This window comes from Pyrgilauda ruficollis, unplaced genomic scaffold, assembly GCF_017590135.1.
Source record: "Pyrgilauda ruficollis isolate IOZ18807 unplaced genomic scaffold, ASM1759013v1 scaffold128, whole genome shotgun sequence".
Taxonomy (NCBI): domain Eukaryota; kingdom Metazoa; phylum Chordata; class Aves; order Passeriformes; family Passeridae; genus Pyrgilauda; species Pyrgilauda ruficollis.
In genome coordinates, this window is record NW_024511210.1 from 1,107,141 (window position 1) to 1,120,234 (window position 13,094).

General features: G+C 37.9%; 1 protein-coding gene across 1 annotated transcript in view; it reads left to right on the forward strand.

Moving 5' to 3' along the window:
* TMC1 (transmembrane channel like 1) overlaps positions 1–13,094 on the forward strand; it is a 56,990-nt gene that overhangs the window by 16,602 nt on the left and 27,294 nt on the right. The window contains exons 5-6 of the mRNA XM_041458446.1: positions 10,604–10,694; positions 11,402–11,483. Of these exons, the coding sequence (XP_041314380.1) occupies positions 10,604–10,694; positions 11,402–11,483 (173 nt within the window). The remainder of the gene's footprint in view (positions 1–10,603; positions 10,695–11,401; positions 11,484–13,094) is intronic.

Here is a 13,094-nt window from a genome sequence, read left to right on the forward strand (position 1 = left end):
AGAGGTGCTCTACTCATGGTAGGGGATCTGGAAATAAGTGATCTATAATGTTCTTTACATCCTAAACCTTAATTATTTTCTGATCCCAGGACATACATACCAAACTACAGTAATAGAGTGTGTTTTCTAGAGCCCTGCTTTTGTAATTGTTTCTTTGGAGCCTAAGTTCAACTGAATTTCAAGACAAGACCTGGAATTTTTATGTTACTTGAAGTAAAAATTTTATCCTATAAATGGGCACTCTATTACGATTATAGTTACAATAGTATCAGCATATTTTAAGGTATCTATGTTCTGTATTTTAACAAGTAATTTAAGATTTATAACCTAATCATTAGTCCAATAGATTGGCATTGCTGGCATTGCTCTTGTAGTGAAGAAAAATGGACACATGCTTGCTGTAAGTGCCTTAAACTTTTAAATCAATAATGTGACTTTTGAATAACCTTGTGTTAGCATTTCTGGCTCTTGAAACTCTTGGTGAACCGTTAGTAATATGTATTTCCTCCTGTCATCTGCTTCTTTCCCTGTGAAGGATTTAGAATATTGTGGGATTTGTGGTGAAAAAACCAAATTATCTCCTTACAGGTAGAAGAGCAAATTGCCCTATTCTTTGTCTTCCAGCTTTCACAATTGAGAGATACTTCATTGGAGGATTCTTCTCAGCCTTATGATAAATGTTATGTAATTATATAAGCCAACTCCCATTTCCATGTTTATTTCGTATTAGCATCTTTATTTCCAAGAATGGAAAAAAAGTGCTATCCAGTAATACATGACAAAACAAGACCAAAAAATACTTTTTTAATATTATTTTGAACAGTGAATATTAGTACCAGTTAGGACTTTTAATTTTAAATATAATTTTTTTAAAAGAAGTGTTGTCAAAACAAACATTTTTGGAGGAAAAATTTAATTTCCAATGAAATGTGTGTTTTTTAAAAATCAAGACATTTTAAACAATTAAAAAAAATTTAAGCATTTTCAAAGGAATCTTTTTTCATGGCTTAAACTGTATAGAGTGGGAAAGATGATTTACACTTAACTCTAGTGATTACTTTGTAAAATGGTAAGTATTTTCCTTCATTCTTTGGAAAATGCATGAATGAAGAATCATTTTAGAACACAGATGTAGAACTAGTTCTCTGCAGAAGATGCCTTCTGTCAAAAAATGGCTGAGATCTCATTGGGAAATGGCATTCTTAATAGAACTACACTGGCAATTTAGATCAACTCTAACTTCTAATTTACATCCCTGTGTCTAAAAAGATGCATTTCAAACAGCCCATGATTATTCTCTGGAGAATTTGATGAGGATACTGCTCTGATACAGTGTCCCTCTGCAGCTTGAAGTTGAGTTGTATTGATACTGTCAAACTCTAAGCTCACCTTGAGACATCATGGTCAGATCTTCACAGGTCTGGAGATGTGAAGAAAGAGAGGAAGAAGACATTGCGAGGGGTGAAAAGATGTTACAACAGCATCCCCACTCTCCTAGGCCCTAAGCAATAGACTTGTTAGGCTGTGGGCTGGGGACATGCTGGTCTGTGCTGCTGAGTATATGAGTGTGCCTAGAGTTCAGACTTTTTGTCATTTCAAAGACAAATATTTCCTTCAGAAGAGATTTCTTGATCTAGTAATTTTCCTTCTACTGGTTTACATGGCTTGTGAGTAGTGTTTCTCTGCCTTTTCTGTGAGAGATGAGAGCTTGTGACATTTCTTCTTGATGCTGCCTACTCAGGTCAGCACAAAGTTACCTGAAGATCTACCAGGTGAAAATGACCATTAATTATTATTTGCAAGACTGAAATTTAGAGAGAGGAGTAAATTGATTGATTGATTGACAGAGACCATTGGGAGTCAGTCCTGAAGGGCAAAGGAGTCCAGGAAGAATGGATATGCTTTAAAAAGTAAATTGTTAAATACTCAGGAACAGGCTGTCCCCATATGCAGGAAGACAAATCATTAGGGAAAAAGGCCAGCCTGGTTAATATTAGGCCTGATCTCAGGAAAGCAAGAGAATCTATTTTTTCTGGAAGGAGGACAGGTAATTTAGGAAGTCTACCAGGATGTCACAAGTTCATGTAGGGACAAGATTAGAACATCCAAAGCCTTATTAGAACATGATTGGCCTCTACTTTAAAGACAATAAAATTTTTCTATAAATACTTTTGAAGTAAATGGAAGGTCAAAGACCGTCTCCATTGCTTGTTGAATGTGAAGGCAAGTGTAGTGACAGGGAATGAGAGAAAGGCAGAGGTACTTAAAGCCTTCTTTGTCTCAGTCATCAATACCAAGACCAGTTTTCCTTATGATAGCCAGCTCCTTGAGCAGGAAGTTGGTGATGGGGGAGTGACACCCCCACAATCCAGGAGGAGATGGTTAGTGTCCTGCTATGCCAATTAGACGTGCACAAGTCTGTGTCCTGGTGGGATCCACCCTACAGGAATAAGAGAACAGGTGAAAGAACCAAAACATATTCGATCACCTACCAGCAGTCCTGGGTAACTGGAGAAGTTTCTGCTGACTAGAAATTAGCACATGTAACACGCGTCTACAAGAAGGATCAGAAGGATGATCTGGGGAGCTACAGGCCTGTCAGCCTAACCTCAGTTCCGGGCAATTTATGGAAAATGTTATCCTGAGTGCCTTTATCCAGGACAATCAGCAGATCAAGCCCAGATGACATGGATTGATGAAATACAGGTTGTGGCTGGCCAAATTGACCACCTTCTATGACAAAGTGACCCGCTTAGTATATGAAGGGAAGCCTGTGGATGTCATTTATCTAGACTTCAATAAAGCATTTGATAGAGTCTCCCAAAGCATCCTTCCAGAAAAACTGGCTTGGATGGGAGCACTAGGGTAAAAACTAGCTGTTTTTCTGGGTCCCGAGAGTGGTGGTGAGTGGAGCTAAATCCAGCTGATGGCCAGTCACTAGTAGTGCCCCCCACAGCTGTGTTTTGGGGTCAGGATTGTCTAACATTTTTATTGATGATCTGGGCATGGGAATTGACTGCACCCTCATTAAATTTGCAGATGATATCGAGTTGGGTGGGAATGTTGGTCTGCTTGAGGGCAGGAAGGCTCTGTAGAGGGACAGGCAAAATCAGTGGCCTGAGGACAGCTACAGGAGGTTCAACGAGGCCAAGTGCTGCACTGGAGTTGCAGCAGCCCAGTGAGGGGTGAGGTCGCTCAAGAGCTGTTCTTCAGAAAGGAACTTGTGTGTTGCTGATTGAACATGAGCCAGCGGTGTGCCCAGGGGGCCAAGAAGGCCAGTGGCATCCTGGCCTGTGTCTAGAACAGCGTGGCCAGCAGTTCAAGGGCAGTGATGGTGCCCCTGTACCGGGCACTGGGGAGGCCTCACCTCAAGCCCGTGCTCAGTTCTGGGCCCCTCACTTTAAAAGGGACATTGAGGGGCTGGAGCCTGTCTAGCGAAGGGCAGTGAGGCTCCTGAAAGGACTGAAGAGCATCTCTCATGAGGGACAGCTGAGGGAGCTGGGCTTGTTTAGTCTCAAGAAGAGGAGGCTCAGGGGGCACCTCATTGCTTTTTGCAGCTCCCTGTAAGGAGCTGAGGTGAGTCGGGGCCGTATCCGCTACAGTGCCTGCAGTGAGAGGACAAGAGGAATGGCCTCAGGCCGAGACAAGGAGAGTCAGATTAGTCACTAGAAAAGAATTGTCACTGTTAGGGTGGTCATGCATTGGAATTGGTTGCCCAGGGAGGTGGTGGAGTCATGATCCTTGGTGTTCAAGAGGCATCTGGATCTGGTGTTTGGTGATGTGGTTTAGTGTTTTTGGGGGTTGTTCATAAGGTCTCTTAAAGGTCTCTCCCAACCTTGACCATTCTATGATCCTGTGATTTTTGGATTAGAAGAAGGTACAAAAAACCCCCAAACCAACAATGAATGGGCCAGAGGTTCAGCTGTTGCAAACTGGAAAACCTTCAAGGAAAGCTATCACAGTTTAAGCCTGAGGATTGGATTTTGAGAACGGCATTCTTGTTTGTGCATTTTTCTGCCTGAGTTTTGCACTAATATTAAGAAAAGTGAAGGGTTTAAATGCTGTACTACTGTGTTTGCCTCTGGTATGCTCATCTCACTTATGAGTGCTCATAGCACTTTAGATAGACAAAATTCTGTGCTATAAAAGCACAAATTCCATTAGTAACTGAGCAATTTGTATCCAACAGCAATGCTTATTATGGTAACATATAATTAGAGAACCAAGCTCAAGAACCCAGAGATGGGCCAACTGTGTTCTCTAAAGTTACACCACAAGACAGTACACTATGAAAACAAGTGAAATAGCAAGTTGTATTAAAAAAAGATAGTAAAACATCAAGTTTAGGCTTTTTGAAGGACTTCCAATTAAACACACATCATAAAGAAAGACTTGAGAACTATTTTTTTTCCCCCTAGAAAAATCAGAGCAGTGCAGAATCTGCTCTTCACTTAGAGTCATAGAACAGTTTTGGTTGGAAGGGGCCTTAAAATTAAATTTATTCCAACCCACCTGACATTGGAAGGGACACCTTTCCCTAGACCAGGTTGCTCAGAGCCTCATCCAGCCTGGCCACAAGCACTTCCAGGAGCAGGGCATCCACAACTTCTCTAGACAACCTGTGACAGCACTTCACCACCTTCATAGTAAAGAATTTCTTCCTAATATCTAATACAAACTTATTCTTTCTCAGTTGGAAGACTTTCCCCCATGGTCCGTCACTACAACCTCTCATAAGAAGTCCCTCCTTTTCTTGCAGGTCCCCTTCAGGTACTAGAGGGCTGTAATTAGGTCACCTTGAAATATTTTCTTTTCCAGGCTATGCAAACCCAGTTCTTTCAGGCTTTCCTTGTAGGAGGCTGGCTCCATCCTTCTAACCAAGTTACTCTAAGAACAACTTGGTGGCTTTCCTATGTACTAGCTCCACCAGGTTGATTTGCTTCCCTTTTCCACTGATGTGGTCACTCCATCATAGCAGATCACATGCTAAGGACAGGATACCCTATGGTAGTTTTTTAGTATTTTTCTATCATAATTAATTTTATTACAGGACTTAGACTTCCCATCAAGACAACTGAATTGGAAATATAAGAAATGGGAAAAATAAGAAATTTTATAAACATATAAACCCAAAGATGTATAAGGCGCTTATGTGAGATGGTGGAAATTTCTCATCTTTTGTTGCACTCTTTGTACTCCCATCAATCAGTTTTTCATCTCTCTTACTGTGGATATACTGACGGTCCTGGAGGCCAGACTGGCTGTCTTGGAGGCCAACTGGGTATTAAATAACAATATAATTTGCCCACTATTATTGTTGAACTGCTTTTCAAGTGAGCTCTGCCCGACAATATTTGTTTTGAAGTCTGTTTTCAACCAATCTTCTAAGACTTACAAAAGCCCTGGATGATCAACATTTCTTTTTATTGAGCTTTTAGTTCTTAGAGTCTGAAACCTTCCTGAAATATTACTGAAAAATGTGATCAATCCACTCAAATCCTATTCATTAGCAACAAGCTCTAAGAGCTGTAACGCATCCCCTCTGCAGCACCGAAGTGCCTGAGGTACTGTACACCTAGCACTCTGGAAGCTGTAACTCCACACCTTGTATTAATAATTAACTCGGGCTTCTCTGGACAATAATGCCTGGCCCCTGAATAATTTATTAGTTCTTGCATCTGTAATTCAATTAATAAGCTTTCTCTAAAGCTTCTTTAAATTCACAGTTAGCTAGTGGGGGACACTTTGGCCTATCTTGTGATACAGATAATTTACCTCTAACACATGATACCAGTGATTACAAAGCTTGGTTTTGTTGGTCTGCGTTGTTTTTGACACATCCTCATGTTTGTGAAATCGCAATACTTCCAAGTGGGCATGAATATGTATATATGTACTTTTAGTTTTTGTTGTGGTTTCTAAAGTATTTCTAAGACTTGCCCATTCTTCCTGCTATTTATAGCACAAAAGAAATGGAGGAGAGGACAAAATTTGACAGAAATTCACAGGGATGTACAAATAGAGGTATTTCATTTAGATAGTTTAGACATCAAGGTAGAAACCTTAATTAAGTAATCTGTTAAACTATATTTAACAAGAGCATGTGTCACAGACATGGAAAGGACATAGCAAACCTGGTCCCTGACTGAATGGTGCCAAGTTGATGCTGAACTTTTAAGGCCAGGATGTTTAAGTAACTTACAAACAGAAGTCAGGAGTAAGTACTCAGTGGAGTAATTAGTTAGTGGAATAATCTGCCGCAGAGCTGGTGGGGGAAGAAAAGCTGAGGAGAGAATGAACGCATATTCTGTTTGATGGCTCCAGTATTCATAAGCAAAATGAAAATGTTATTTAGAATGATATTGGTAAAACTACCAAAATGTAAGATATGCCTGTGGAACATCAAAGGTAACTTGATTTCTTTTATTCCAACAGTGAAAGAATACTTCCACTATTCTTTCACAAAGTAATTTATTTTCTTTTTTTTTCTTTTTTTTTTTTTAAATTTTGCAATTTCATAACAATAATACAAAACAATTTAGATTGGAAAAGAACCTTATGATCATAGAGTCCAGCCATTAACACAGCACTGTCAAGTCCATCCCTAGTTCAAGTGCCTCATCATGACATTTACACATTTTTTCAAAGCCTCCACTTCCCTGGGCAGCCTGCTCCAATGCTTGACAACCTTTTGGTGAAAAAATTTTTTGTATTATCCAATCTAAACCTTCCCTGGAACAATTTGAGACTGTTTCTTGTCCTGTCACTTGTGCCTGGAAGAAGAGACTGATTCCCTCTTCACTGCAACCTCCTTTGAGGAGATAAACTGACAGAGGGTGCCCTTGATCCCCTCCTCCAGATCATCAATAGAGCAAGACTGTCCTCAGTACTGAGCCCTGGGGAGCACCACTGCAACTGGATGACAGATGGATTTAACTTTATTCACCACTACTCTTTTGGCCATATAGCATGTGCTACTCTTTTACTAACTATGAGATGATTTTGGCCATTACTTCACAAGAATTGGAAACATTATTGCCACCATTTTTAATGCATGTTTGAAATATCTTCTTGTCATGGTCAGTGTGCATTAATGGTCAAAGCATTAATGCCAGCAATTCTATTAATAAAAAAAAAAAAATTAAAGTGTGTTGTTATTAGACCAGAGTAAAATTTGGTGCAAATGAAAATGAAAATGATGCTGCAAGTCCACCATTTGGACTTAGCATTTATACAACAAACATGTTAGTATGTGAAAGCAATCTACTAAAAAAGTGAAAGGAGTTGCTTCATGCTTCTATGATGAAACACGAGAATATCTTTATAAATGTTGTGCACATGCGGATCTAACAGTTTTTTTGGTCCAGTCTTTCTATTGCCACTCAGTTGACTGCACTTGTAACCACTCAGTAAGAAATAGTTGCTCTTGATGCAATAATGAACTTAGTCCAATGCAGGGAAACCAGTGACATGGAAATGAAATTAAATTTCCAGAGAAATGAAAATAAGTGAAAATTAGGTTATTAAAACATTTAGAAATGATGGGGTGCAAGGAGAGAGGAAATTTCAGCCACTGCCAAAGCAGAATGCAGGGAAACATTCACGAGCATCAGCAGCATAAGATCTGTAGGTCCAGAACACCACCTTCAAAAAGTAATTTTTTGGTTTGTCCTGGAGAAGAAGCTTAAATACTGGTAACACTTGAAAGATTGCTTGATAGGGGTCCAGGAGGCAGATGAGGATAAGAAAAACTAGTTTTAGTAGAAAACCTTAGATAATTAATTTAAAACAAGTGAAAAATGGGTTTAAGATAAAGATTTTTTTAGGAATTTGATAGTGGAAGTTTCCTTCCTGTTTCAGCAAAATTTTATTTTATCAGAACAAGTTTGTGGAGAGCTTGAGAGTTTCACCTATAGATGTAAAAATTACTCATATATGCTATCAAGGATTCTAAAATGTATTTATTACTGTTTTCGCATTATGTTCTTAAATGTCTAACTTATTGCTTCACTCTGAAAAGAAGCCCCAACTTAAAATGTGAAAATTTCATATTCTGCAGCATACATAATTAGTGACTGAAAACACAAGTTTTCTACTCTGTAGGTTTTGATTTCAGAAAATTTTCATTAATAAACCTGAATTAACCAGTGATAGAAGTGACAATAGAATATAGTATGCTAACCTTGGAGATTGACAGGTATGCAGTTTATTGAGTCTTCCTGCTTTTATGGCACCCTTCCAGCACTCTCTGCTGAATTTAGGAGGAAGCTGCCATCTGCTGTCAGGATACCCTTATATCTGTTGAAAGAGCAGTAAGATTTTGGATCCTGAGGTTTGGGTTTAAAGGTGACCCTTGGACACAGGTTTCCTGAAGCTGAACTAATCTGTTCTCTTTGACTTACTTGGAAGGGATGAAATTTAATTGTAGATTTTTCTGAGAATCAAAAGGATAAAATGATATGTGAGCAGTGTGTTGTAAAATCTCTGGAGGACTCAGAGTGGCTTGGAAAATAAAGAATCCCCAATCAGTGTCAGTGCTAGCTAAATACAGAAAGATCAGACTTAAAAATTCAGTATACAAATGTGATCTAGAAGCACAGGACTGGAAATAAAGGATCTATACCCTTAAAAGGACACTGACTTGATCCTCAGGAAACATGTTTGATGTGATGAATAGGTGGGCTCTGTGGCTGTGGGGGTGGCGGGCTATTTTTTATCTTTTCTAATCTGAATCTTTGTTTTACTTGTGCTATAGAGAGAAAAAAAGTCATTAGATTAACATTCATAATTTCAAATATTGGGAAAAGGTATGCAGAAGTCCTGAGAAGGTCAGGTGAACTTGCATTGGCCCTGATGTTTCATCAGCTGGGTTCGGGTGAAAGCACCAAAGGGAAGGAGAAAGTGCTCAGAGGACTCTCAGATAAGGAAAGCTGAAAATTAAATGACTGAAAATTAAATGACTGAAAAATTAAAAGAATAACTGAAAATTAAATTCAATAACTCAATTTTGCACTTATGGGCACTTATTTGGATCCTTGGTACTGCAAGCTAAAGCAGTTGTTGCAGTGCATGTCTAAGCTGTGAAAGGCTTTGGTAGATCTTCAGACTGAAGATTACCCTAAGCATTTGCAGTTACTAAAAATACACAGTTACTTTTATAGATGTTGAGATTTTTAACCATTAAATGAGAAGAGTTATGTCATGGTTAATGACCACACGTAATTTTAATTCTCCTTTATCTCAACTACCTTGCTATACTGTCATTAGTGCTGCCAGATTTTGCTGTTTAACACTATGTTTTTCCTTCCATATAAAATACATGAGCAAAAAATATAAGCACAATAATTAATTTCACTCGGTAAACTTGTTTGTAACAGTCCTGGAAAAAAAGAAAAGTACATCAACATCAATATGCATCACAATTAGTATTTTCCCAGTAGTCTACTTTCTCCCAGGTGCTTTGTGCGATACAATATAATAATAATAATAAACATAATATAGAGTGCTTTGAAGAGATATAGTATAACAACAGTTTAAAAACAGTATAAAAACAGTTTCCACTGAGAATTAAGAATTCTTAGTCTATTTTCCAGTGGTTTAGGACATTTAGCCTTTAGGGCACATTTTCTCAGGAGAGACATAGTGGAATGTCATACATGGAAATTGGATTAAATGGAGGAAACATTAGAATGCACACGATCTCATCTCTTTATTGTTTTAATCCATGGACTTTATGCATTTTAAAAATAGTTTAAAATTCTTCCTTTCATCTTTATATTATTTAACTTATATATCTCTATAGGAAAAATTTTAGCCTTTTGGGGACCAGTGAAGCTGTGTTTCAAAGAAATTACTCTGGGAATGGTACAGCTAGAGAAGATGTATGCAAAAATTCAGAAGGGCTAAATTAAATCTAGTATTGAGAAGGGTGGGCAAAGGGAACCAAAGCTCTAGTGTACACATCTCTCTCCCAACCTGGGAATGCATCCTAAGTTGAGAACACAGAGGGGAGAGGTTCAAAGGTATCCAGAGCATGACTATGACACAAAAGAGATCAAATGTTGGTAATTAAAATGATGATTCACTTTTATTCAGTGTCAAAGAAGAGAGCAAGGAAGAAATTAGAAGAGTAGGAAAAGCAGAGGATTACAGAAAGCAAGAAAGGTGATCACCACCAAGAGCCTTCAGTGTCCCACGAAGATCCTTCTTCTGTTGGGATACCTGTCAGAATAACAAGAGCAGAATAACAAGAAGTTTGTGCATCACATAAATGGGCAGTAGCTGAACTGCAAAAGTCAGTTTACTGACTTACTGTGATTAAACGTATTTAGTAATCTTGACTGATTAGGCAAATCTGAGCACTCCAAATATGTTTGTATTAGATCAGATGAATGCAGTTGCTTGTATTTTTACATGACATATACATTACATATATAGTCTTCTGCAAAATGCAAAAACTCTGAGCTTTTATTTTCAAACATTACTAAGGTAACAAGATTTTAGAAAACTCTATGAGGAGTAAAAAAATTACATTAATATGACAGAGACAATATAAAATTGACAAGACCACAATCTATATCTCTCTTTTGCCTTCATTTTCCAGGGAAGCACAACTTTTTGTTGAGAAGTTTGAAGGTGCTCTTGGAAAAGGAAAAGGAAAAAAATTCTATGCATACAAAGTGATGATGACCAAGGTAAATGGATTGTTTCACTATCTTCCTGTAAAGTAAATGGGAAGCCTTATGGAGATTATTGCCAAGGGTACTCATCTTCCACAGTGCATTCCTTGTCTTTTTATGGATTTTAAGCTTTTATTTTCACTGCTCTTGCATGAAAATATTTCTAATAAAAACTTATGGTTTGATTTTTGAAACTTATCAAAACAAAAATCATCTGTTTTACAGGAGCTTGCAAGAGTTCAATATCTTGTCAATGTTGATTTGTCTTGATGTAGATTGGGTATTTGTGTGGACTGAATCCAAAGTTCAGTTTTTCCTTTGAGACAGCCCTCTGTAAAACACAAGAGAAAGAGAAAGAGAAAGAGAAAGAGAAGAAAGAAGGAGAAAAAAAGGAGAAAAAAGAAAAAGAAAAAGAAAAAGAAAAAGAAAAAGAAAAAGAAAAAGAAAAAGAAAAAGAGAAAAAAAGAAAAAAGGCATGAAAGGAAGTGATTAGCTAATAATTCTCCTTGTGATAGACAGAGGAACTTCACACAAATCCAGTAGAAGACATATTAAAATAAACAAAAGGAGTTGGCTCTTCACAAACAATTACTTTGTAGACTCTGCCAATGGATTTTGTGGATGATTAAGGGGTTATATTAACTCAAGGAAGAACTGAGCACTGGGCACTGAGATGATGGTTTTTTTTTTTTTTTTTTCTTCTTTTCTGTGGCTCTTTCCAGAAATGGATGAAATTTCAAAGAGATTTTGAAAATTTTAAGACAGCCTGCATACCCTGGGAAATGAAAATTAAGGAGATTGAAAGTAAGTACGTAAGAATAGGATCTAGCATAATATTTCTGATGTCTGCCAAATGATAATTTTTTTTTAGTATATGCATCTGTATTCAATGCATAGTTTAAAATCAATGAGTATTTTTTCATTAATATTTGTTGACCTTGATAATATAACTAATTGAAAATTTTCTTCAGACAGTATCACTTTGCAGATAAAAATTGTTACTATACAGGTAGCAGTAAAGACCCAGTGTTGAAATTAATCCCAGAAAAGTGTAATTGGGATTTAGCCATTCACTTTATTCACCTTCACTTTATTTTGTCTGTATTTATTTTATACAGATTATACTATATAGGTTATACTGCAATTATTTGAATTATTTCAGCCACTTTTTCATTATCTTGAGCTTCATGTAAGTTGTCTTTCTCTCATTGTCAGCCACATAATAAAACACAGAGAGAGCAGTATTGGTCTTGGATGTCCCATATATAAATGAGACAGTGTAGTTAGTACTATGGGTGCATTTGAGAGTAGGGGTCTGTCACAATTCAGTTTTGTGCTGAAGTTCCAGTGACAAACTTAAACTGCCCTTTATTTGAGGGAGATTTGACTTAAGTGCATGGTTACCTGAATGAAGGTCTGCTGCTTAGATTCCCTTTTCAACAAATGCTTCCCACTACAACATAAAGAGCCTTTCTCAGTTGAGTCTGACTCTTCCAGTCCTCCAGCTATCTAGAAAGATCAAGTGATAGTTTGTAGCACTGGGCTTCAGGTAGGCTCTCTTCTTCAAGATGTGAGTCCCTTCTAGCACAGGGAGACTGGTTTCAGAACACAGAGCATCAAGCTCTACTGTGCTGTACCCTCATGTGGACAATAGGTGAATCTGATGCTGGGGTTTCATGTTTAAAAGAGAAGTTGACTAATAGATGAAGTATTTCTATTTACAAAATACAAATGATTCTTTTGTTTACAGAACAGATATTCAGTATTATCTGTGCAAATGGACTTTATGGGAATCACTCAGACCTTTGTTGGGACAGGGTGACTCCTATGCCACTGATGAAATTTATAAAATGCACACCAATCTTCATGCCAATGTCTTGTGTGGTGAGGCTGTGGATGCAGAAACAATGGCTAAAGTCTACTTAGAACTCTTTCATCAATACCCAGAACATGTTGTACCTCAGAGTGGGTTCAAAATACTGGTGAAACTTGGACTGGTTTAGTTCACAGCTAGTGCAGTCCATTTGTGACATTTTCTGTGTTCCCTGTTGCAGGCCCCTGTTTGCACCTGCCCACTCTGAAAATGCAGCTGACAGCAGTCATGGCTAAATTGTCCTCATACATAGTTAAGCTTTTTACTTACCAGAGGGGTCTGTTCTTGCCTGATTGGTGAAAAAGAATAAAGCACATGAGCGGTCTGTGCATTGGCTAGCAATAAATATACTGATGCAGGTAATTCCAGTGCATTGCCTCACTGCAGATGTTCCAGATGCATGCATAGGAGAGGTTTCATCGGGATAACTTATACAAGAACTATAACTCAGTGCATGAAAAGAAGGTACTCCCAATACAACGGGGATATTAGAATTTGAGCACAAGAAATAATGGGGCATGAAGAGGTCTACAAAAGTAACC